General features: G+C 57.6%; 1 protein-coding gene across 2 annotated transcripts; it reads right to left on the bottom strand.

Annotated features, from left to right (window-relative positions):
• Positions 1–1,061: 1,061 nt before the first annotated feature.
• CD5 (CD5 molecule) lies at positions 1,062–22,457 on the bottom strand. Of its 2 annotated transcripts, XM_036220968.1 has the most exons (11): positions 22,279–22,451; positions 12,750–12,788; positions 10,300–10,605; positions 9,747–9,809; positions 9,136–9,471; positions 6,907–7,200; positions 6,106–6,231; positions 5,205–5,258; positions 4,140–4,262; positions 3,550–3,641; positions 1,064–3,097 (listed from the first exon to the last, which is right to left on the bottom strand). In XM_036220968.1, the coding sequence occupies exons 1-10, from the start codon at positions 22,328–22,330 to the stop codon at positions 3,553–3,555; spliced, it is 1,482 nt and encodes a 493-aa protein (XP_036076861.1). In that variant the 5' UTR covers positions 22,331–22,451; the 3' UTR covers positions 1,064–3,097; positions 3,550–3,552. The 2 variants fall into 2 exon arrangements, with proteins under 2 accessions (XP_036076862.1, XP_036076861.1); XM_036220969.1 differs by lacking the exon at positions 3,550–3,641 and having other exon boundaries at positions 1,062–3,097; positions 22,279–22,457.
• Between the last annotated feature and the right edge of the window lie 208 nt (positions 22,458–22,665).

Here is a 22,665-nt window from a genome sequence, read left to right as displayed (position 1 = left end):
GGCTGCCTGTGGACAATGCCTAGAGATGCCGGGAGTCACCAATTTTGAAAATGGCTGCACATGTGAAACTTCCAATGTGCTTTATCCCGTTGGGTCCTCTCAACAGCCCTTTGAACTGTCTCACCCCCGCCATTTTAAACAGGAGGAGACTGTGTGTGTGGGGGGGGGGGGTGCGGGACTCGCACCTGGCTCTGCCTCACCTGGCCGCGGGGCTCCTCCTCCGCCAAGCCTCTGTGGTCCCAGAAGTCATCAGGCTTCTAAAGGCCACGGTCCTGAGAAAAGCCGGGGAAATCTGGGCCCATGGTTGAGAGAGCCCCTCGGCTCCGGTCAAATATTGACTGTCCTTTACCTGCTCCCTGAACTCTGACCTGGTCTTGCAAGTGTCTGGGGCTGAGGACGCAAGACTCCTGGGTGAACTAGAAGACAACTTGCCTCTGTCGGAAGAGGTTGAAGATCTCACCGGGGGCACAATCAAGTCACTTGCTTTGGGGTGGTTTCATCGTGGTGACAGTGGACGGGCTGGTGAGAGGAAGTGCCACTTTCTAAGCAGGCTCGGTTCAAGGCTGCTTTGGCTGCTCGCTCAGTGCGTGGCACCCCCGCTGGTCTCTGCTGCCCCTTCTCCCGCGCCCCCCCCCCCCAGATCTAGCCCGTGCTGGCTCTCGGGCACTCCCCACGGCTTCCTCCCCACCCAGCATTCACCACTGAACTCACCAAGTCCCCTGGCATCCTCTGCCCGACCACAGTGGGCCGCTTGCTGCAGAGCGAGCTGTGTGGGGGATGGACCGTTAAGTGTCAAAAGCCCCGAACAGATTCCTGGTGAGAAGAGACGCTGCCGCGCGAGCTGGGCCAAGGCCATCTGAAATGTCCTTCCCACCGCAGGTTCTCTTAGTCCCATTCAGTGCTCCCTGATCCCAGCTGCACTGATGGCGGGGAAGCCACACTTGTTGCTAGGTAGTCAGCATGAGCCTTCCTTGTGGGCCCTCACTTTCCTCGACTCAACGTGAGAATGTCTGAGAATCAGGGCACACTCAGACCCTCGGAGGGTCAGGGGGGAGGGGGTGAGCTGGGGCGGGGGCCACAGGCGAGGCCTACCCTCTCGGGTCGAGGGGCAGGCAGCCCCTGCTCTGCTCTGGCAGGGATGTGGGCCAAGAGGTGGCCCAGGTCATGTCACACATCCTTCAGGGCTGAGGGGTGCTCTCCGTGGCCTGCGTCCACCCGCCAAGGCTGGAACTTGGCAAAGCCGCCTCCCAGGCTGAGAGAGTTCCCACTCATTTGCTTAACCAAATCTTTCTGGAATGCATTACCTGTGGGAAGCCAGTTTGCTAAAGAGACCTTTGTGTCAATATGGCTTTTTTGTGCGTGTGTGGGAGGGTTGTTTCTAAAAGGGACCATGGTCGTGCTGAGACCCCGCCCGGGTGGTGGCCAAGCCAGAGATGAAAGCTGTCACGAAGAAAGCCTCTGGAGGGGGACGTCTGGTGTGTCTTGTCCTCTGCTTCTCCCTCAGAGTGGCCTCGCGGCTCCCTTTTGAGGACCCACGGGAAGGTAACTGGCCGTCCCTATTTCTGGGTTCCCAGCATGGTCAGGGGCAGATTCGTGCCCTGGGCTCGGCCCCCGAACTCTCGTGGGACTTGAGTCCTGAGCAGTGGGAGGGTGGGGGCCCGTTAGAAGAATGCCTTAGAATCGGGTTGCACACGCGGACCCTCCGAGGGTCAGTGCGTTGGGGGCTGGTGGGGGCAGGGTGCTGCCCAGGCTCTTCTGATATGTCAGTGCCCCCAGCTCCTTGATTCTGAGAGCGTCTCCCACGCCCCAGTATCCTTCCAGAACCCCCCGTGGCTCTCCCAGAGTGGCTTCTGGGGCTGGGACGATCAAGGTCTGTTGCTCCCGGTGGGTGCAGCGACCGGTCATGTGGAGAAAGACCCCCAGACCCGAGGTGCGTTCTCACGCCGCTTCCCCTTGAGGGAGCCATCTGCTGCCCAGGGGCTCAGCGAGGCCGAGCACAGCCTCTCCCTTCGCCAGACCCTTCCGTCCCACTTAGACGTGCCCCCGTCGCTCGCAGTCACAGAAACCTGGGCACCGCAGGATGTGGTGTGTGTCCGGGCTCTCCAACTGGTACGGGAGACAGTTTCAGTTGAGAGAGTCGTTTAACCCTCAAGAACGGTCAGCCCCTTCCTCTGACTCTCCAGTTAGAAGGTTAACTGACGAGCTGAACACCCTTCAGCTTTGAACGTCTAGCTGCTATGTGAAGCAAGACCCCGAATCGGCTAGGATTTGCTGGGTCCCCGCTTCGTGCAGGGCCCTGAGGTGGTGCTCGGGCCCTTGACAGCCAGCGGCCCCGCTCTCCGTGAGGGACTCTTGTCGCGAGGGGCTGTCGGAGAGCCACGAGTGGCGGGGTGGTGAGGGGCTCCGGCCAGGCAGCCACTGAAGCCTGGGCGTCCACACGACGTCCTTGCCGGCAGCGGCTGTGACGTGCTAAGTTGTCTTTGAGTCAGGTGCGCAGGTCTTGTGGCCCCGCGGCAGGTGTCCCTTCCCTTGGGCATCCCCAGAGTGACCCAGGGGGTGGACCCTCGACTGAGGAAACCAAGCACTCTAGTTCTCAGGAAGTAGAAAAAGCATTATTTACAAAAATAAAAACAAACAAAAAAAACACTAAAAATACACTAGAGAACTCAGCCCCAACCTTCCCCCGCCCCCAGTCAGTCCTCACTAGGGTCCGAATCTGAGGAGAGAGCCGAGTCCTTCTGGAAGCTGCTTCCTGCAGACAGGAGAGGAGGCTGCCGGGGCCAGGCCTCCCCCCCCCCGCCCCCCATGTCTCTGCTTGGGGGAGCGGTCCTTGTTTGTAGGCTTTGCCCTTTCACGGCTCCCATACGTGAAGGGGCCGGCCGAACTGTTTTGGGGGTCTTCACTGGGCCAGGCTCCCACGGGGGATGTCAGAGCTGGCCTGAGACTGTAGGGCAGTAGGGCATGTTTGAAAGGTCCCTTTGCCTCCATCCGTGTTCTGCCCGGGGGCGGAAATCGGGACGTTCTTCCCAGGCGATGAAAGCAGCGTGTTCTCAGCATGAACGGTCTGGCTCTCGAGGTTTGTCCCTGGGTCCCGGTTCTGTGGGGTGAAGAGGAAAGGTCAGGGGAAGAAACCTCACACCCCGGAGGTGGTTCCGGGAGGTGGGGGACAGGCCCCAAGCCTCTGGCTCAATGTCGGGGACGGCGGCCGCCCCTCTGGTCAGGGACTTCTCCTTCCTGCTGGCGACTCAGCGGGGGCATAAGTCCGTAAGGAAACTCCTAGGGGCTCTTTTGGGTGAGATGGAGTTTAGGAGCCGGTGGTGAGGTCGGCGATCCCTCTGCTGTAATTGCCAGATCAGCTCTCATCTCCCTAACCATTGATGCTTATTCTTCCCCTTTACACGAGTGAGGTGCTTGGAGTTCCCCATCAGTGGAGGGGGGCTGTGGGGGGTCGGGGGGGGGAGAGGTGTGGGCAGGAGGCGAGATGCCCAGTGGCTGGTGCTCATCCCCAGGGGACTGTGGGGACCCCAAGGGGCCAGGGGCTGGGCTCGCCTGCTACAGCCTCTGAGCCCCGTGCAGGTCGTAGTCGCTGTCCGAGGAGTTGTCTGGCTGGGCGGAGACGCGGTGCAGGGCCCCTTCCAGAGCTGCAGAGGGAAAGGAGGCCATTCGCGGCGGGCTCATCCCACCAGGCTACGCACACAGAGCCCCTCAGAGCAGAGAGCCCAGCTGGGACTGCAGATCAAAGGGGCTCTACGAGCTGGGGGCTTCACAGCCCCGAACCTGTTTTGATCAGATCAGCCAAGTGATCACTAATGATGCCGAGCGCCAGCCTCCCCGGGGCTTAATTGTTAGTGCCAGTCAGGGAACACTCAATACAGGGCTCTGTTCTGCCTCGTTTACCAGCCGGCCCGCACAGCCCTGCAGAGACACGGCTTGTTAGCTCACAGCAGTGCTGGGGTTAATGGCGTGCCAAAGCCCGCCTTCTCTCCAGGTGAGTGGCCCATTAGGGCTGTATCCCTCCGACACCCTGCTGAGACCGCTGTCCCTCAGGCAGTTCAATTCCACTTCTCCAGGGGACCTCCCTTCTCTCTTTGGGCGATCACATGACCTCCGCCCCAGCAGGAGCAGCCACTGGTGCTTACCTGGATAAGCGGAGACGCGGGAGTTCCTGGGAGGCTGACTGTACTCGTTCTCCACGTGTGAGGCTGGGGGATTCTCCACCTGGGACCTGCGGACGGTCTCCGTGTGGTTGCGATGGAAAGACACTGCGCAGATAGATCCAGGAGAGGGCGTCGTTAGACCTGCTGCTGTGACTCCTGCTCTGTCCCGTTGGGGGGGGCCCAGAACTTCGATTTCCTGGTCCCGTTGTGTGATATGGGGGGTAGGGGGACAAGGGAACCCACGGCTCCTTCCACACGTCCCTCCTTTCCTTTCTTCCTGGACAGGTTCATGCTAGCAGGGGTCAGACTTAGAGCAGCTTTGGGTTGGCCAGCAAGCTGATTGGAGGGTGGGCCTTTCAGTCGGTCAGTTAGTCAGTCATCAAGCATTTATGAAGCAGGGCGTTGACACACAAGAGATAGGGTGGGTAGATATACTCTCTGCCCTCCTAGAACGGAATGCCTTTATTTATTTTTTTAAAAAAAAAAAAGAGACAAGGCTTGACAACATGGAGCCTCCTTAAAGGATTTGACCCTTGACTTGTTAAGGAGGGAAGAATGGGTGGGCGGGGCGGGGGGGGGTGAGGCTTCTGGTTCCATCCATGAGGGTGGCCCTGGCTATGGCTAGGGCCAGGAGAGAGGACGAAGGCCGGGGGTGGGGTTAGGCAGGCTGCATCGAAATGTGTTAAAACTAGCCTTTTAAGTTATTCCATGACAAAGGCATTCCGTGATAAACCTAGCTCAGATGACCCTTCTTAAGCTGTCCCCTTCTTTGGGGGTGAACAAAGCAAAAATGGCCAGCAAGGTTCTGATAAGTCCCGAAACAAAGAACGGCGCCTAGTTTTGCTTAACTCATTGATTTCCCAGGGGGTTTGGCCATGGAAGATTCTTTTGTGAGCATCACCTGTTAACACCTGTTGGCAGTTGCACCTTAGATGAACATGGCGGAGCTCAGAGGCCTCAAGCAGCCACTGCCTCCATGACCTCCTTCCTGAGCCTGCGGGACACTGGCTGGGGCCAAGGGGGGACCCTGTTTCCGGGGACACTTACTGTTCTGGTTCATTCCAGTCGGCCCAATCCACTGGCGCTGCTGCTTCTGGCGAACTGGGTGACAGACAGGAAAGGCGCGTGAGGGTGGGGGTGGGGAGGGGGCGGGGGGTCGTAGGAGTGTAGGAGGAGGCGGCAGGTGCTGCTGAAGGTCGGGGTTGGGGGAACTGCTGGATTCTGCCCGCTGACGTCTTTGGGGGCCTCAGTTTTCTGACTCGCCTGGGAGGGAGCCAGACCTATCTAGTGCTAACGGAGCCAGCGTGCGAAAGAGGCCGGTTCTCCAGAAGTGACTGTTTAGGACCAGAATTAAGACCCGGGAGGGCGCTGGGGACCCAGCCAATACTGCCCGCCTCTGGGCTTTCTCTTTTCAGCCCCTTTCATCTCACTTCCTTGCCTCTGAATAATTTTCTCCTCAGTTCTGCAAGACAAGAATAGCAACCTGCCGTAGTCACTAGGTGAGTAATCGCCCATTTGGTAGGTGAGGAAACTGAGGCTCAGAGAGGAAGTGGCTCAGTCGACATCATGTGCAGCTAGTAAATGGTGGAGCCAGGACTGGGACACGTGTCTCCTGAGGTCAGAGGCCATGCTCACGACCCTCTGAGCCCGTCACCGTCTAAAGAATGACCACATCTTCCCTTTGGCCTTGAGTGGGTCTCGGCTGGGCCCCAGGAGTGGGCGAATCAGGGACTCTGTGATGTTTCTGACTTTCTCTTTCTGTTACTTTGGGCAGAAAAAGGCCAGTGGGCAGGAGCCAGGCGGGGCTGGGGGCGGCGAGTGAAACAGGGTTGTCCTTGGCCCGAGCTCGCTGGAGGCGAGACCCCTTTTCCGTGGGGCCGAGTGCTCCCCCTCCTGTCTCCCCACACGGGGGCTCGAAGGGAAGGCGGTGGGGTCTCCCGGTACCTACATTTCTTCACCAGCTTCTTGTAAGCGAGAGGACCGCACATGACCAGGAGCACGGCGAGAAGTATGAGGCCCAGGACGATGCTCGCCACGGTGCTCGCGCTCGGGCCCGCCGGGTTTGGATCCTGGCCTGCGGGGAGGCGGAGGGGTCAGGTCAGTCCCACCCCGCGGGTGCCAAAACCATCCAGTCGACGGGAAGCTGTGGGCCGGTGCCCCCGGCGAGTCACAGGCATGTGCGGAAGACAGTTATCTGTCTGGCTGTCTGTCCACCCGTCTCTAGACTTCCCTGCCGCACATCCACTTATCTACCATTTGTCCTCTAGCGACTGACCATCCAGCTATCGTTTGCCACTCTTATCACCAACTATTTAACTTCCTACCATTTTCCAGTTACAAGCGGTCACCTCGCCATCACATGTGGCACCAATATCTGGTCACATGCCAACAGCCGGGCATCCATCCCTCCATTTCTCTCTTTAATGGGCTCTACAGGTGCCCTCAGTGTAGCAAGTATGTAGCATCTATTGCTTGCTTGTCTACGTTCCGTCCTGATAGAGAAGAAGACAGAAGGGAGTTCTAGCATCCATGAGCGCCTAACCATTATGGCCGCTTCCTTCCTTTAATGGCTCACGCCCACAGCTGGCCCCCTCTCCCCTCATTTGCCATCTCTCCAAACTTTTCTGGGGTTCTGGGGCTCTGTGTCTAGCTCCTAGGGCCTGTTCGTCGGAAACGTGCTCACTGACTGGGTCCTAGAAAGAAAATCCAGAACTGCCCTCCGCCCACCGTAGGGCCGTGGCCAACTTACATGTGACAAACACCCTCTTGCAGTGGGCTTTTCTCTCCTGAAGGCGGTAGCACTGGGACAGCTTCTCCTGGGGACAGTAGCGCCCCCGGGAGGTCCTGTCGCTGGTGTCCAGCACCTGGTAGGAGCGGACGCCGCCGCACTGCTGCTCCTGGCACACCTCCTCCCATCGCGCCGTGCCCTTGGTGGCGAGGCCGTCGCACAGGGCATCCCACTGCTTGCCGTGGCGCACCTCCACGGAGCCCGCGCATACACCGCTGCCCCCCACCAGGCGGCTTTGCACCTTGGGCTGGAAATCTGGGGACAGAAAGCAGTGGGAGGTGAGGCGACAGGCTCGGAAGGAACTCCCCCGGCCCTGAGCCCGCATGCCTAGCCACTGGGGCCCCGTGCCACGGGCAAGGTGAGGACCCTGACGGGGGCCAGCGCGGGCGTTTAGGCATCGTGTGGGACAGCCTTCCTTTCTGTCTTTCCTTCCTTCTGGCATCCTCTCTGGCACTTCCCCCATCTCTGGGCAACCGCCCCCGCCGTCCTGCTCCTCCACAGCGTGGGCACTTGGCAGTGATGAAGCTGGTGGGGTGGCGAGGCCTGTCGGCAGCCACGAGCAGGGACGGGCCCCGCCCAGGTGCGGAGTGGAAAAGAGGCTCCATTTCCCTCTTGGAAACATCCTCTCATTCTCCCGCTGCTCCTTGGGAGGTGGGAAGGCTTTTCAGAGAGGGAAACTGAGGCCCGGGGATGGGAAAGACCTCTGTGCTGAGTCCCACGTATCACAGGTGGGACAGAAGCCAGGAATCTTGCTGTCCAGGCCTGGTGCCCTGAGGGTCAGGCTTCCCTCAAAGGGGCCTGGTCCGGCAGAGACCAGACATTTCCGTGTGTCAGCGTGGAGCCTGGGGTCCATCGCCGAGGCTCACACACGCTCAGTATAGAGGGAGCTGTGATCTCACCAGCTTCGGCCAGTTTCCATAGCAACATCCACCTTCAAAACCCTAGTAAGTCTTGTGTTTGGAACAAATGTCAACGGCCAGCCCCCTGGGTATGATTTGCTCGGTAGCCTGCAGGAGGGCTTTTAGACAGAGGGCCTGCCCTTCTCCCCTCATCTGGCCGAGAGACCATTGGGGGCTGCTTCTGCCTGGAGGGGGCAGAATTGACTGATTCACACCAGGCGTCCAGCGGGTGGGGGCTGCAGGGTCCAGAGCTCTGCTTCCTGGCTTTGTGCACACCGAATGGCTGAAATGCAGAGCCTGATTCAGCAGGTCGGGCGGGGGTGAGGCCTGAGAGTCGGCATTTCTACCCAGCCCCCGACGACATCTCTGGGATGGCACTTTGAGTAGCTAGGGCTTAGGCGCCAGGCTCCGGAGTGACCCTGCTTGAGTGGCAATCTCGGCAAGTGCTCTGTGATATTGGGCAAGAAATTTAACCTCTCGGAGCCTCAGCTTCCTCATCTGTAAAATGGGGATAATAGTAGCACTCACCTCCGAAGGCTGTCATGAACATGAAAACACCCTGGAATGGCGCGACGTACGACTTATTCAAGTCTGGACTCCCCAGAACCCTTCTGCCGATAGGAAGCCCCCGTCCCCCTGAGGCAGGCTACGGTTTCTTTCCCCTGGGATTGTCTATTGCTCCTGGTTTGGGGGCTCACAGATCAGCCTCATCAGCCTCCTCCCCTCAACCACACCCAGCAGCGCCAGTCACTTCGAGTTGCCGGCCTGTGGCTGCGGAGCCTCTGCAGGGGGCCCTCTGGGGACCTGCTCTGGTCCCTCTCTGCCTGCTGTGCCCCGGGGACCTCCCACCTCTCACCATCGCTGTGGCCACAGCTGTCTCTGGGATTTACAAAGTCCCCTCCTGCTGTGCCCCCGCCAGTGCTCCATCCTGCCCTGGTCCTTGGCACAAGCCACGAGCCCCACTTAGAAGAAGCCTCTCTCCTTTGCTCCACCAAACCCACGAGACCTTGCCTCCTCCTGGAAGGTCCCGCCGATCCCACCTGCCTGTGTGGCAGCCGAGCCAGAGGTGCATTCGGGCTTGTTCGAGTTGCTTTGCAGAGGTTCCCAAGGCACCAGGTAAGAGTGCGGCCTCCCCACCCCACCTGCCTCCCGCTTAGAGGGTAGCAGTCAGCCTCTGCCCCTCTCGTGTTCCCCGTAATGCCTCACGGGGGCGCTACATGCAGGGGTCAGGGGTGACATGTGGCGACGGACCACCGGGGGCAGCCGTGGGTCTTGGCTGGGTCTCACTCACCAGAACAGACGAGGGCGAGGCCTTGGCCCGACTCCCAGGGCTGGGCTTTTCGGAAGCACTGCTCCAGGGAGGTGCAGCTTGCATTCTGGATCTTCCATCGAACTGGCAAGGGCGCCCTCTCCCCCGGCCCTCGTGTCCCCACCGCCTCGGCCTCCTCCAGCAGGTACTTCAGAAAGGAGCCACACTGGAGGGCCGCGCAGATGAGGTCCCCCAGGTTCTGGGTTCTGTCCCCGTCCTCGTGGCTGATGGTACCACCCAGAGTGCCACTGTAGAACTCCACCACGCCCGCACACCGCAGGCCCTGGGTCCCTGGCACCAGCTGCAGCCTGGGGGGCGCTGGGGGGGGGGAAGAGAGGGAACAGGGGTGTGGGTCTGTATGCTGACACTCTGGAGAGGTACCCGCCTCCCTCCTGGGTCTTTGGCTTCAGCACCAGGACCAATGAATGACTAGCCGATGGCCCTGGGAAGTGGTGAGGGCCCAAATATTTCACGGGTGTTGAGACAGAATTGTCCATGTTTACCTAAAATTCAACCAGACCTGACCTGGGCATCCTGTGTTTTTAATTGCTAATCTGACACCCTACTCCCAGGGGGCCTCAGCATCCTCTTACCTGTGGGCTCCGGGGTGGTTGTGGGAGGTGGGCTTGTGGGAGGAGGAGTCGTCTTCTGTGGCTCTGCAATGAGACACTCTGATGAGGAAGGGGCGAGGGACCCCAGGAGGGAGAAGGAGTGAGGAGGAGGGAAGGATGGAGAGGGCTGAAGCAACTGGCAGTGTTGAGAAGGACCCGGAGCTCGTGACGTAAGTACCACTTGACCCATGAAGCCCACTTGACCGACACTTCGTCTCTAAGCCTCTTATGAGGTGGGCAGTACCAGCCCATTTTACAGAGGGGAAAATGGAGGTTAAGAGGAGACAGTGAAGTCAGCGGTTAGCAAAACCAGGCCCTCGAACTTGTTGTCCTTCTGGGCAAGTGCCAACCCCCCACCCCCACCCCCAGTCTTCCCCTTCCAGGTCCCCACCAGTGTATGTTTTGGGGGGATGTAGTTGTAAATCGGGGACTCCCATCCACCTGCCTGCTCAGACCCTGGATCGCAGGCCCTGGGCGGCCTCCCCGGGGCCGGCGCCTGAGCGGAAGGAACCCGTGTGACTAGCTCGTGACCCACCTACGCAGATCAAGCCCAGAGGGAGCTTCTGGCTTGCCCTGCTGACGTTGCAGCTGGAGAAGGACCCCAGTGATCCGTAGCAGACGAGATGGTTCTGGGGACTGCTGAAGCGAGGGAAGTGGCCGAGGCCCAAGGCTCCCTCACAGCTCAGCTTCCGGCAGGCCTCGGAGGCCTGCTCCGGCTCCTTCCAGCGGTCCGGGCTCTGGCCCCAGCTCCGGCTGTCAACCGTGTGCCACGTGTCCTTGAGACGGACCTCCAGCTGGCCCTGGCACATTGAGTTGGAGCCGCTTAGTCTCATCAGGGTCCCTAGGGATCACAGAGGTAGCAGTCGGGGCGGGGGTCAGGCGGGGAAGGAGCCTCCATGAGAGCCCTTCGCCGACCACCCCCCTACCCCTGTCTGAGCCCCGACACCCAGCCAGGCGCCCTTCTGCCCCACAGGCTGTGTGCCTGGGCCTTGCTCCCCTGCAGAGACTTCCTGCAGGGCTCAGGCTGGGGCTGCTCCTGACCCAGGCGGCCCCCTCAAAGCTGGGCAGGTAGGATGGGGCTCAGACCTCGGAGCAGTGGGCAAAGGGTGGTCGGCATGCACTGTGCAGCAGAGTCGCCCCAGTCCTGGAAATCCTGTCCCAGCAGATCCCAGATAGGGCCTGGCACCTGTTTCTTTTCCCCTCTCTAATTTAAAATCGATTTTATTGAGGTACAATTTACATGCAGTGGAAATGCACCCATTTGAGGGTAATTGTTCAATGAAATTTGACAAGTGTGTACATGCCTGTAATCACCACCACACTCCAGACATAGAATATTTTCATCACCCAGAAAGTTCCCTGAATCCAGCCTCAGGCAGCCGCTGGTCTGCTTTCTGTCGCTAAATATTAGTTTTGCCTGTTCTAAAATGTCATTTCAGCGGAACCATTCAGCATTTTTGTTTGTTCCTGGGTTGTTTAGTCTGACTCGGGGGCCGAGGTTTCTTCTGTTGCCGCAGGAATCGGCAGTTTATTCCTTTTGATTGCTGAATGATGTTTCACTGTGTAGATGTGCCACGGTTTGTTTATCCACTCACCACGTGGGTTGTTTGCAGATTTTGCCTGCTATGAACATTCACATACCGATCATTTTGTGTGGGCACCTGCTCCTGTTTCTCTTGAGAGAATAGAGGTGGAATTCCTGGGTCATAGGTAAGGACACAACTTGTGTGATTTCCTAAAGCTCCATGAAGGACAAAATAGGACTATACGTTTGCATTTGCATAAAGACATTCTGGATAGATATGCAAGAAATGAATAAATGTGGTTATTCTCCGGGATGGGGAAAGGACTGGACAGGGAAGAGACAGAGATGGAAATGAGACCTTAGATACATTTAGTCTATGAGCCAGGAAGCTGCATTACTTATTCAAGAAAAGTATTTTTAATGTGAAGAGGTTTTCTAAGTGATTCTGAGGTAGGGGTTTTCCCCCGTCAAGAGTTGCTGGTCAGGCTGCCTTTTTCTTCCCACAAATGAGGGCCCAGCACACAGGGCTAGGGCTGGCCAAGGTCACTGGGCTAGTTAGAGGCCAAGGGGGCTTGTCCTCATACCTGACATTGGCAGAAGGTTTGTGGCTTTCCCTCCAGCAAACTGACTCACTGAATCCTCACCAGGGAAGAGGTGTTCTCCCCATTTTACAGGCGGGAGAAATTGGGGCTCAGATTCTAAGCAAGTTTCTAGAGCTCAGATGCCATTGCAGGGTTCCAGGGCCCAGTCCAGGGCCTGCCGAAAGCCCCTTCTGCCTGCAAGGTGACATCATGAGACCCTCCGGCCGTATTTCTCCCCAAATATATTCAGCATGATGTTTTCTCAGGAAATATGAAAAAGAGAGTTCTGTGGTGAAATGAGTCTGGGAACTGCTGAGTTAAATGTTTAACGGGCTTCTTTCCTACAGGACTTCTCAGAGCCTTTACTAGGCTAGCGTTACACTGTCATTCTCCAGTGAGTGATGGGGTGCTGCCCATCCTCTGTCCAATGTGTTCCTTGGAACCCTGTTTGGGAAACAGTAGCCTCTGGGATTAAAGCCCAACGTCAAAGGCAGGATATTCAATACACTTTATGATCCGCTGCAGCCTCTCTCTGCAGCCTCAGCAGCAAACATCTTCAACCAGGGAGTATCTGGCAGGACCAGATAAGAAACAGGACTTTGCGAGGTGCATTTATGTACAGGCTAGTTTGTTTTCTGTGCATGGCGAAACGAGTCATAATAATACCTATAATGAGAACTAGCATTTGCGGGCATGTACCTGCACCTGGGCTTCTTAAATGTTCGCATGCACGTGTGTGTGGTGGGGTTCTCTCTCTTTCTGGTGTGGGGTTCACTCTGGTGGAGGTGCCAGTTTCTTAATTGGCAGGACCCCCTACAGCCTGACGAACTCGTAGCCCTGCTCCCCACCCTCCCCTACCTCTGCCCCCAACCTCCTTACCTGAGTCCACCCAGTAACGCCCTCCGAGGCAGGAAGTGACTGTGGAAAGGAGAGAGCAGGGTCACAAAGCGAAGTCTCCCTCTCACTTTCCCCACCCTGAGCAATGACCTTTTCTGCCCGCCGCCACGATTGTGGGGTTCATAAGCAGAGGTGTTCGTACGACCTGTTGGAACCCCTAGGTGGGTCACAAAATCAGTTTAGTGGGTTGCAACCACCAGGTTTTTTCCCTTGTTTTAGAACTTTACTTTCGAAAGGTACCTGCGATAAAATGGATTTTCCTTTAGCGCATGATTCTATGAATGTTAACACATATGTAGACCTGTGTAATCATCACAGTCAGGCATGCAACAGTTCCATCACCCCCAAATTTCCTCCTGCTGTCCCTTTGTCGTAATATGCAGTATTGAAAGTATCAATTAAAAAAAATATATGTAGTGATGCAACCATCAGCCTTTTAAAAAGTGAAACGGACCGGAATACGGATTTATCAGAATGTGCCAGGCCTTTTGAGGCCAAGGACCACTTTTCGTGCATTGGGCTGCAGAGTAAAAATGTCCTGTGTGTTGCTTTCAATCAAGAAAGTTTGAACTCCATAGCTCTAGAGAGCCATAAAACGGGCCAGCAAGGGACTCCAAGATGATGTCACCACTTTTTAGTATTCCCGAGACAGAACGAGAACGACAGCAATTTATCCAGAGAAGGAAATCGAAGCCCAAAGAGACTTCTATTCAGAGAGACTTCAAAGGCAGTGAAGCCAGTTGGCAAAAGGGCCAAGACCACAGTCCCAGTGGAGAGGACGGGAGGGGACTGGCCTTCCTCCAGCCCAGGTCCTGCCCGGGCCCAGCCAGTAGGAATGCGGGCCATGTGGGACATTCTGCCTCCTCCCAGCCCCCTCGTAAGAAGAGGAGGGTCTATCAACAGAGCAGCCTGTGGCTGGCTCATCTGTGGTTGGGGTGGAGGTTTGATCTGGGCGAGGATGGGTGGGGTGGTCTGGCAAGCCTGTGTATCCCCAGAAGCCACCCTCTGTGTTCACCGCATGGCTTTGTCAGTCACCGATGACTGCCATCTGTCTGATTCCTGGACTGACTTCCCAACTGGGAGCTGGGGACAGCGCCGGGTCAGGGCAGCAACGTTATGAAGTAGATGGCTGCGTTTAAGCTGCTTTTGAGAAATCGTTGCTGAGTGTTAAATAATGGGCATGTTTTTAAAACCCTGCTCTCGCCCGAGCCTTCTGAACCAGCGGTAGAATTTTAAGGGGGAGCGAGGCTCTTAGTTCTCCTGAGCCTTCGTTTCTTCATCTGCAGCATGAGGACAAAAATAGAACAGACTTTGTGGTGATGCTGTGAGATTGAGCTGAAATGATAAATGGGAAGGGCTTAACATTGGCGGCCCACGTCCAGAGCTCAGAGCTGGAGTTGCTGGTCGTGGCAGCAGCCGGGCCTGGGGCAGGTGTGGGCAGGACGGAGGCCCACCGGGAGCTTCCCCAGTGGGAGGAATCCTCATCCTGGGTGCTTGGAGAGCCAGGTCATAGGGTTCGTACTTCCCTTTCCCACTTGGGAACCTCGTATTCCCAAAGCGACCTCGGTCAACATCCATCATTAACAGAAGCCACCAATTCTCAAGCACCTTCTGTGTGCTCAGCACTTGGGTGGCCCCTGACAGATGTCACCGTTCCCCTCGCGCCCAGCTCCACAGTGTGAATTGACTCTGTTCATGGAAGAGATGTTGGGAGAGGACAAGGCTTGCGTCCAGGGCGACGCTGCCAGCAACTGGCCAGGCCTGGGCTCGAGCCATAGGCCTGCCTCCTAAACGTGTGCTTTCTGCTTTCCGCCACCTCTTGTACCTCTGAAGTGCTAAGTCTGGGGATGTAGAGATAGATGAACATGACCTAGACCCTGACCCAAAGGTGCTTGGGCCTCCAGACGCCGATGCCCCTAGGAGGAAGGACTGGGCTTGACCGTCCTGGCAAATGTCACACAGAATAGCCCAGGACCTGCTCAGAGAGCACACTTGGGAAAGACCGACCAAGCTGGAGAACTGAGGAAAATTCTAAAAAAAAAAAAAATGCTCTGTTGAGAAAAGGCATCTATCTATGCATTCTAGGGTTTGCCTCCCCTCCCTCCGGGTGCCTGTCTGTCCTCAGCAGAGCAGTACTTCCTGTCCTGTTCCTCCATCACTGTCACCGTCACCAGCACCATCAGCATCACCGTCACCGTCACCACCACCAGCACCAGCACCATCATCAACACCTCCATAGCTCGCACAAGCCATTTTTACACATTACCTCTCGAGCCTCACCACAGCCCTACGGAGCAGGTACTGTGGTTCTGAGCCCCGCTTTATAGATGAGGAAACCGAGAGAGACGAAGCGACCAGCCCCGGCGAGCGCCGGGGCCGGGCCAGCTGGCGCGGTGTTGGTGCTTTCCGACGGGTCGGCCAAGCTGCCTCCCTCCCCTTCGGAGGGACAGCCGCGGCCACCTGCTGTGTTCCACCAAGTCCCGCGTATTCTTGCTGCGCAAACCTGATGAAAGCCGTGATTCTCTTCGGTCAGCGAAACATGCCGTTGCCACGAACGTGCTGTGTGACCTTGACAAGTTACTCAATCTCTCTGGGCTCAGTTTCCTCATCTGTAAAGCGAGGAGGTGAGAGTCCACGATTCCTCATCGTTGTCCTGGTTTTAACGTCTATGGCCTAGAATCGTTAGCTCCTGAGGTACCTCAGAGGTGGCGGGGTGGGCAGAGGTGGACTGCGACGTGTGTGCCTGACCTGCAGGCATCCACCTGTCTGTGCGGGGGAGAGGTTCAGGTTTCGATTGCCCACAGCTTATTTTCATTCTTTTAGCTGCTTTGCATAGAGGTCAGACCAATATCATCCTTCCCCTGAACCCGGCGGACTGCGCTGGAGGTCTCTCGGACCCCCTCCCTACTATAACCTACCCTCCTGGCCCCTGCCTGCAGCCGAATCTGCAGACAGAAGCCTGGAGACCTGGTGACCTCGAGGGCCACGAGGCGCAGAAGCATCATGACATTTCCTAACCTGCCATTCACAACGACTCGCCAACACCCAGGGCTGGGAACGAGAATCCTCCGAAGGCCCCTTCCTCCCCCCCGCCAACCACCCCCGGAAGCCCCATGGTTTAGGGCTCAGACTGGCCACGTCCAGGCGGAGCTCAGGGCCAGCGAGGGTTAGCAGGCCACACCACTGGCTCTCCCTGAGCCCCTCTGTGTCCTTTCTGCATTTGTAGAGATTTAATCAGTTTGACCCTGCCTGCGCCCTGAGGTCTCTGTGAGGAGCTGAGTGAACTCCTGAAAGCGGCTCTGAGGCATTTATAGCCTCAACCCCCCTCCCCTGTCCTCTTACCCGCCAGCATTCCAGATGATTCTCACTTTAACTGTCTGTTCCGCGACCCTGCGGGCCTCATTAGGCCATGGCTGAGTTTTATTTACTCTGCCCAGTGTTTAACATTTGGGGGGGGAGGGCAATTTTTTTTTAAGGATTTTTGTTTTGTTTTGCTTTATAAAAAAAAGTACCAAGATCCAGATGTTTTTGAAAAATAGGTCGTTCTGGCTATATTGGGCCATGTCACCGCCAGCCCCAGGCGGTGGCCTGTCCCTTTCCACGTGCCAGCGCCCCTGAGGCAGCCTCCCATCACCCTGCTCTGTATCTGGAGAGCCCCAGCGTCCCACGTAGGACATAGGACGATCTCTGCAGCAAAACACGGGTTTTCACACTAGGCGGGATGCGTCAAGATTACAAATCGCCTCCTATTCATTCAGGTCGGGATTCGCACAGAATGTTGGCCCGAAATTTACAAACTTGGGGCGAGGGGTTGAAATGGCAGAGGAGCATTTATTTGCGAGCTCGTGTGATCGGTACCACTGTGCAGTACTCAGCGGATTTGCGAAGGCCAGGCTGGCCCGCGTCTGGCATGGGCCCTGCCTGGACCTGGCAGCCCCCATACACAGGGACACAGAGGCCAGGACACAGCCTGCCGTGGGTCCACCCGGCACCCAGATCCCGGTGCAGGTAGGGAGGGGACATTGCTGATGATGACAACAGCAGCCGTGAACGCTGACTGAACTCTTAGCCCATGCAGATCCCAGGGCGGGCGAGGGTTGGTCACGGGTCAATCCCCACAGCCTCGTCCGACAGGGGCTGCCATCTCCATACCCCGGAGAAGGAGAGCGATGGATCGATTTTGTGTGGGTTGAAGTCAGATGGTCTGTTTTTCCATAAACAACGACCCCCCTAGTAGTCCATGAACTTCTCATCGATTTATAGCAAATTCCGTCTGTCCGACCGCCTTCGGGGGGCACGCTGTGTTTTCTTTCCTCATCTCTGGATGACAGGCTGCCTCAGAAGTTCAGAAACCCTTGTTTCCAGAACCGACACTAGTCAGGGAGCCCTGTCCCACCTGCGTCTGAATCAGGGTGCCAGAGAGACAAAGCTCACGAGGGCCCAAATTCTGTTTCTCGGCCAGAGCCCCAGATGAGGAGGCTGGTTTATGATCAGGCACCTTTTTATGGCAGAGCGCAGCAGAGAATCGCACTGGGCTCGTACCAGGACCGCCTGGGGGACTGGAGGCCCAGGAAGGACAGCAGACTCGGCCTCTAACCTCCGTCACCCGGGGCCTGCTCCCACGAGCGGGTAGCGAGCGAGCAGGTCGAGGCAGAATGGCCTTCCCGGTTTAGCTAGTTATTGTGCGCTCACTCTGGTGGCCTGTTGTATCTCACTGAATTTGTGTGTGTTTCATGCCGCATTCGAGTCTCCGTTGTTCCGGAGACAAGCCCGCCTTTTCGTTCAGAGCCTCATGTATCCCAATGCTCTGTCACATACAGAGGCTCATCCTCTCTACCCACAGCCCTTTGTAGAATGGACTATGCTTCCCCCCAATTTCGGATTAGGAATCCGAGGTTCAGAGAGGCTGAGTGACTTGCCCAAGGCTGCACAGCTCACCGGCGGTAGAGTCAGAGCAGAAACGCCGTCCCCATCACTTGACAGGGCCCCCGTAGGAGTCAACCGTTGGGGGCTCCCAGAGCCTGCTCACCCTGTGGTGCGCATTGGGGAAACTGAGGCTGAGGAGAGGGCGGGCTCACTCCGGAAGCCTCTGTGGGGAGTCTGGGGTGGCGCCTAGGACCCTTGTCATGGCTATGCAAACTGCCACGAGTTTTCAATCTTGTTCCCACTGCATCTTCCCGAGCCCCCAGGGAGAAGGGAGTATTGAGGTTCCTGCAGAAGCCGTGAGAGTCCAGTCCCTTAAGGGTGCACGGTGATGAGATGGTGGCGGTGGTGGTGATAATCACAGTTATAGAGGAAGTGACACAGGGCCCCGATCCCTTATTTGCAATTCAAAATCCAAATCGCAAGCCTTTCTAACGGGCATCTGCAGTCTTCAGGGGTCCCTCTGAGCGTGTGAATTCACACTTCGCTGCAGACGTGGGAATAGGTTTCATGAGGGGGTGATTGATGCCTGAGACCTCCCTGGCCGTTATAAGCACACAGCGCACGCACAATTCACCCTCTTCGATCTGCAAAGTTCTGAATTTTCTAGAACTCATCTGGCCTGGAGTTCAAGATAGGGGCCTGTGGCCCTGGAGAGGTGAGAATTGCCTTTTCTCTCGAGGATGCGCGACTCGCTTCCTCCTCTGCTCAGGTTAGCAGTGAAAAGGCCCAGGCCTCACCCCTCACGGAGGCCCACAGCCCCCTCCCCACCAGCCCGGGTGCTGACGGCCGCTCTGCCAGTCCTCCCCAGCCCCCGCACGGCACGCTTGCTCCCTCCCTACCAGTATTTGCTCAAACGCCATCTTCTCCTGAGGTTCGCTGTACCCTCCCCGGTCCAGCACACCCCCCAGAGCCCCCAACCCCGACAATCACTGGCTTACTTTGTCTCTCGTCTCGCTACCCATCAGTCACCCGGGCGGCGGGGGGGGGGGGGGGGTTTATTGTTCACTGCTGTGTCCCCAGCACTTAGAACGGTGCCTGGGCGCGTTGTGGCTGCTCAATAAATACTTGCCGTCTGAATGAATGAATGAATGAATGAGTTAGATTTAGTGACTGCAGTTATCCTTCGAGGCGGGCACAGCGGTGACCGCACGTTATAGAGGAGACAGCTGAGACTCGGAGAGGTGTCCTTGTCACTCGTGAGTGGCCGAGTCGACAGGGGACCCAGATCTGTGCTGCTGCAGTCCTCACGGGCCTTCACGCACGTGCACACGACATTCATGCACACACGACACACACGCGGCATGAAGCACACAGCAGACGCACTTGCTCACACACGCACCCACATGTATGTATGCACGCGCACACACAGTAGGTGTTCAGTCAGTTTTGCCAGGTGGAGGCGAAGGTCCCCCCTGGTCGCTGAGAGAAAACCCTCTGACCTGCTGGAGCGGAGTAATTCGAAGGGCCAGTGCCGGCCCCTCAGCCCCCTGGTCTCTCCATTCATCACTGGGGCTGCCGGGGGCCTGATCCTGTGTGCCCAGAGCTAGCAAGGGCCTCAGTCTCTGCAGCCTGGGAGGGCGGGCTGGGTGGCCTGCTCGCGGCTGGAGCCCTCACGCCCCTCCTCTATTGTGGACGCCCAGCTCCCCAGGCAACTTGGTCACTTATCGCAACCACTGCTGTTTCCTTGGTTACACTTGTCACAATATTCGTAAATATTTCTGGTGCTCGTTTACTTCTATCCTCTGACGGGTCTCCTCTGTTAGCCTGGTACATAGTACCTGATCCGTGACAGGACGGACTCAGCTCTTGTTCCCTGCTGTATCCCCAGTGCTTTGCACAGAGCTGGACGCATAGTAGATGCTCAATAAATATTTGTTGATGAATACAGGAATAAAGGAATAGCCTGTGAAAACCGTTGGGGAACAGAAAGATTGCTGGCTAGGCCAGTGTCTGGTAAGTCTCTCTTCCCCGCCAGCTCCTACCTCACCTAGTTTTCGCTGACTCTGATTGTAATAATTAATAATAACAATAATAATAATAATAATACCACCAAGTCCTCATGGAGGCAAAAGGGTCTTTGCTATTATTATTACTAATGCATGATCACTGACTCTACCAGATGCCGACATTCTTATTAAAGCTCTGCGTGTATTGATTCATTTAATCCTTATAAATCTCTGTGAGGCAGGCCCTATTATTATTATTTCCATTTTGCAAAGGCAAAAACTAAAGCTTATAGATCATTCCAAGGTCACCCAGCTGGCAAGTGGCAAGCCAGAACTCAGACTGCAGAGTCCATGGCTTCCTCAGGCCCTGGAGCTGGCTTCTGGGGTCCCAGTGACTGGGCCTGACCCAGTGTTGCAGGCATCAGGGCCATCTCCCCGCCCCACGCCCAGCAGGTGAGCCTCAGGCAGAGGGGAGCGACCATGAGAAGCCATGGTCACTGTCATCCCAGGGACGACGTGGGCATCTTCTGCCCCAAAGGCCCCCAAGTCGCGAGCACAGCCCCACAGGCCAGCCAGGACACCACAGCACCCCCAGGTGTGGAGGCGAGGCATCTCTTCTTGGAACGGCTCGAAGGGTGTCTGGCGTGTTTGCCCGCAGCCTGAGCCCTGGCCCTTGGCATCGCCCGGTCCTTGGTGGCCGCACACTTGCCGGCAGCCATCGTGTCCTGCGGCCATTTTCCTACTCTTGGGAGTGACTGCGGTGGGGCTTTGCTCTTAGCTGAGGGTACAGAGGGGCCTCCACGAGAGCCGGAGCGCCGGGCTGGGGCTGGCTCTGCTGTCCACTAGCCGCTGCTCCCTGGGCGGGCCGGTCGGCTTTCCCAGACCTCAGTCTTCCCCACCGTAAAGCGGGGACAACAGGCCCCCTACTGCATAAGGTATTACGAAGCTTACAGAAGAAAACGGCTTTAAAGGTGTTTTGTAAACTGTGACCCGCCGAGCAATGGGAATGTTTATGACCCACCAGTAAACACACACACGCACATGCACGCACACACACACTCACACACTGGGAACCATGTGCTCCTGGGGTTCCAGATGGTTCCTGTCGTCTTTGGGGTGAAGGTGCTGCCCCCAAGTCGTCCTGACTCTGGGCTCTATTGGGCCAGAGGAACTGCGTGGTCCTGCTAGTGTTCAGGTGGGAGGCCCAGGAGCAGGACCCCCAACCCCGCGCCCAGCTCGGAGCTTGGCCAGCCCCGCTGCCCGGCGTGGTCAGAGGCCACGGGAGGAGCCGGTGGGGGTCAAGGGTGTGGTTCTGACTCCCCAGGGCCCGGGAGCCCACAGCAGCTCCGCAGGAGAGTCCTGGGAGGCAGCCAGGGGCCCGTCTCTAGGCCTCTGCCCTGGGGACACAAGGCTTTTTTTGTGCCTCTTGCAGTTCCGTGTAAGAGCAGCCATGCGAACATGTGTGCACACGCGCCATTGTCACATGCACAGGGGACAGTAAGCCTACCTTTGCAGGTATGTCTGGCCCATGAAAACACACATACACACCTCTCACACACGCACACACGAACGTACGCACCTGCTTGCACGCACGTTCACACTTACTCACGCCTGCACAGCAGCTTCTCTAGGAGGGACCGAGGGTCCCTGCTCAGGCAGGCAATGTCCCCTGAGACCTTTCTGTCCTCCCCGGAAAGCCATGAGCTCCCTCCTGTCCCCACCCATTTCCATCCTCTCTCCCTTGCCTCACCTTCCAAACCCTTGAGAAACGATCAGATCTCACCCAGGTCCAGCCCCCTGCATTTTACAAGTGGGGAGACGGAGGCCTGGAGAGGCTGGAGGACATAGCCGAGGTCACGCATGGACAGGTTGGAGACCCAGGGCTCAGGCCAAAGCGCGCACTGCCGTCCCTCCTCGCCCTGCCCCCCGGAGCGCCCACGATCCTCGCCACGGGCCAGTGTCAGTGACCGCCCAGCCCCAGGCTCTGCTCCTGAGCTAGTGTCCCAAGTCCTTGGGAATGAAGGACTGCCAGCTTCCCCCACCTCCCCCAGAAAACAGGAAGCTCCAGGCCGAAGTTTCCATGGGGGCCCCTGGGGACGTGCCTGGAGTGAGAGCAGACCCAGGGTGAGCGCCCAGCCGGCTGGGCAGGCTACTAGGAACGAAGGCGTGCAACTTGTCTTTGACGTCTGCTTAGCTGCGTTCTCAGAGACGGTCCCCACCCTGCCTCTCTGCCCAGAGCATCATCAGAACTGCGCAGGAGATGGCGATTTTCCAGTCCCCAGAGGCACCCAAGTAAAGCCTGGACCCTCATGGGGCAGGGGGGACTCTGCAGGGGGGAGCCCTCTTCTGACGGGGGCTGGACGACTTGGTTTCTAGGCTGAGAGTCTGGTTTAGCATGGATCTCACCTGAAACGGTACAGCAAGGCCACCGACAGGGCAAGAGAGAAGCAGAGTTGGGGCACTGGGGGTCGGTCAAGCAGGGCTGAGAGCCGAGCTGGGGCTGGGAGCACAGACAGGGCTCCTAGTCGCCCCAGCCCTCCGCGATGCTCCAGAGAGGTGACATACGGGCCCCAAGAGCCAGAGCACGGGAAGAACTGGCATTTCCCCCTTGCACCCCGAGCCCTATTAGGGGTACTCACCCAGCACCCCCAGCAGGTACAGGGCAGCCAGTGGCAGTCGCTGAGACCCCATGAGCACGGCCTCCTCCTGGCTCAGCCTCGGCAAGCTCAGCACCTGTGGGTGAGGCTGTCTGGCCCCGTGTCTCCCTCTCTTGGGGAGGGGGCGGGGCAGGCAGGCTTAGGCAGGGGTGGAACCGGGGAGCAGGCAGTGTGGGGCCTGCGTCACCCGTGTTTGAAGTTGAACTGTCAACTTCCTCCTGGTAAAACCGCCTGTCCCAGTTCGAATGGCGGGCCTGGCTCCTGCCAGCTTCCGGCCCGAGGTGCCCATGACTGGGGCGGCGTCCTGAGCATGCCGTCCTGGGCCAGGACCCCGCTGAGGGCAGGCCTGCAGAGACTGAGAGGCTTGGG

The sequence above is a fragment of the Rousettus aegyptiacus genome, unplaced genomic scaffold, assembly GCF_014176215.1.
Source record: "Rousettus aegyptiacus isolate mRouAeg1 unplaced genomic scaffold, mRouAeg1.p scaffold_m13_p_5, whole genome shotgun sequence".
Lineage (NCBI taxonomy): Eukaryota > Metazoa > Chordata > Mammalia > Chiroptera > Pteropodidae > Rousettus > Rousettus aegyptiacus.
Note: the sequence above shows the minus strand (reverse complement) of the source record. Positions and strands in the feature narration are given on the sequence as shown.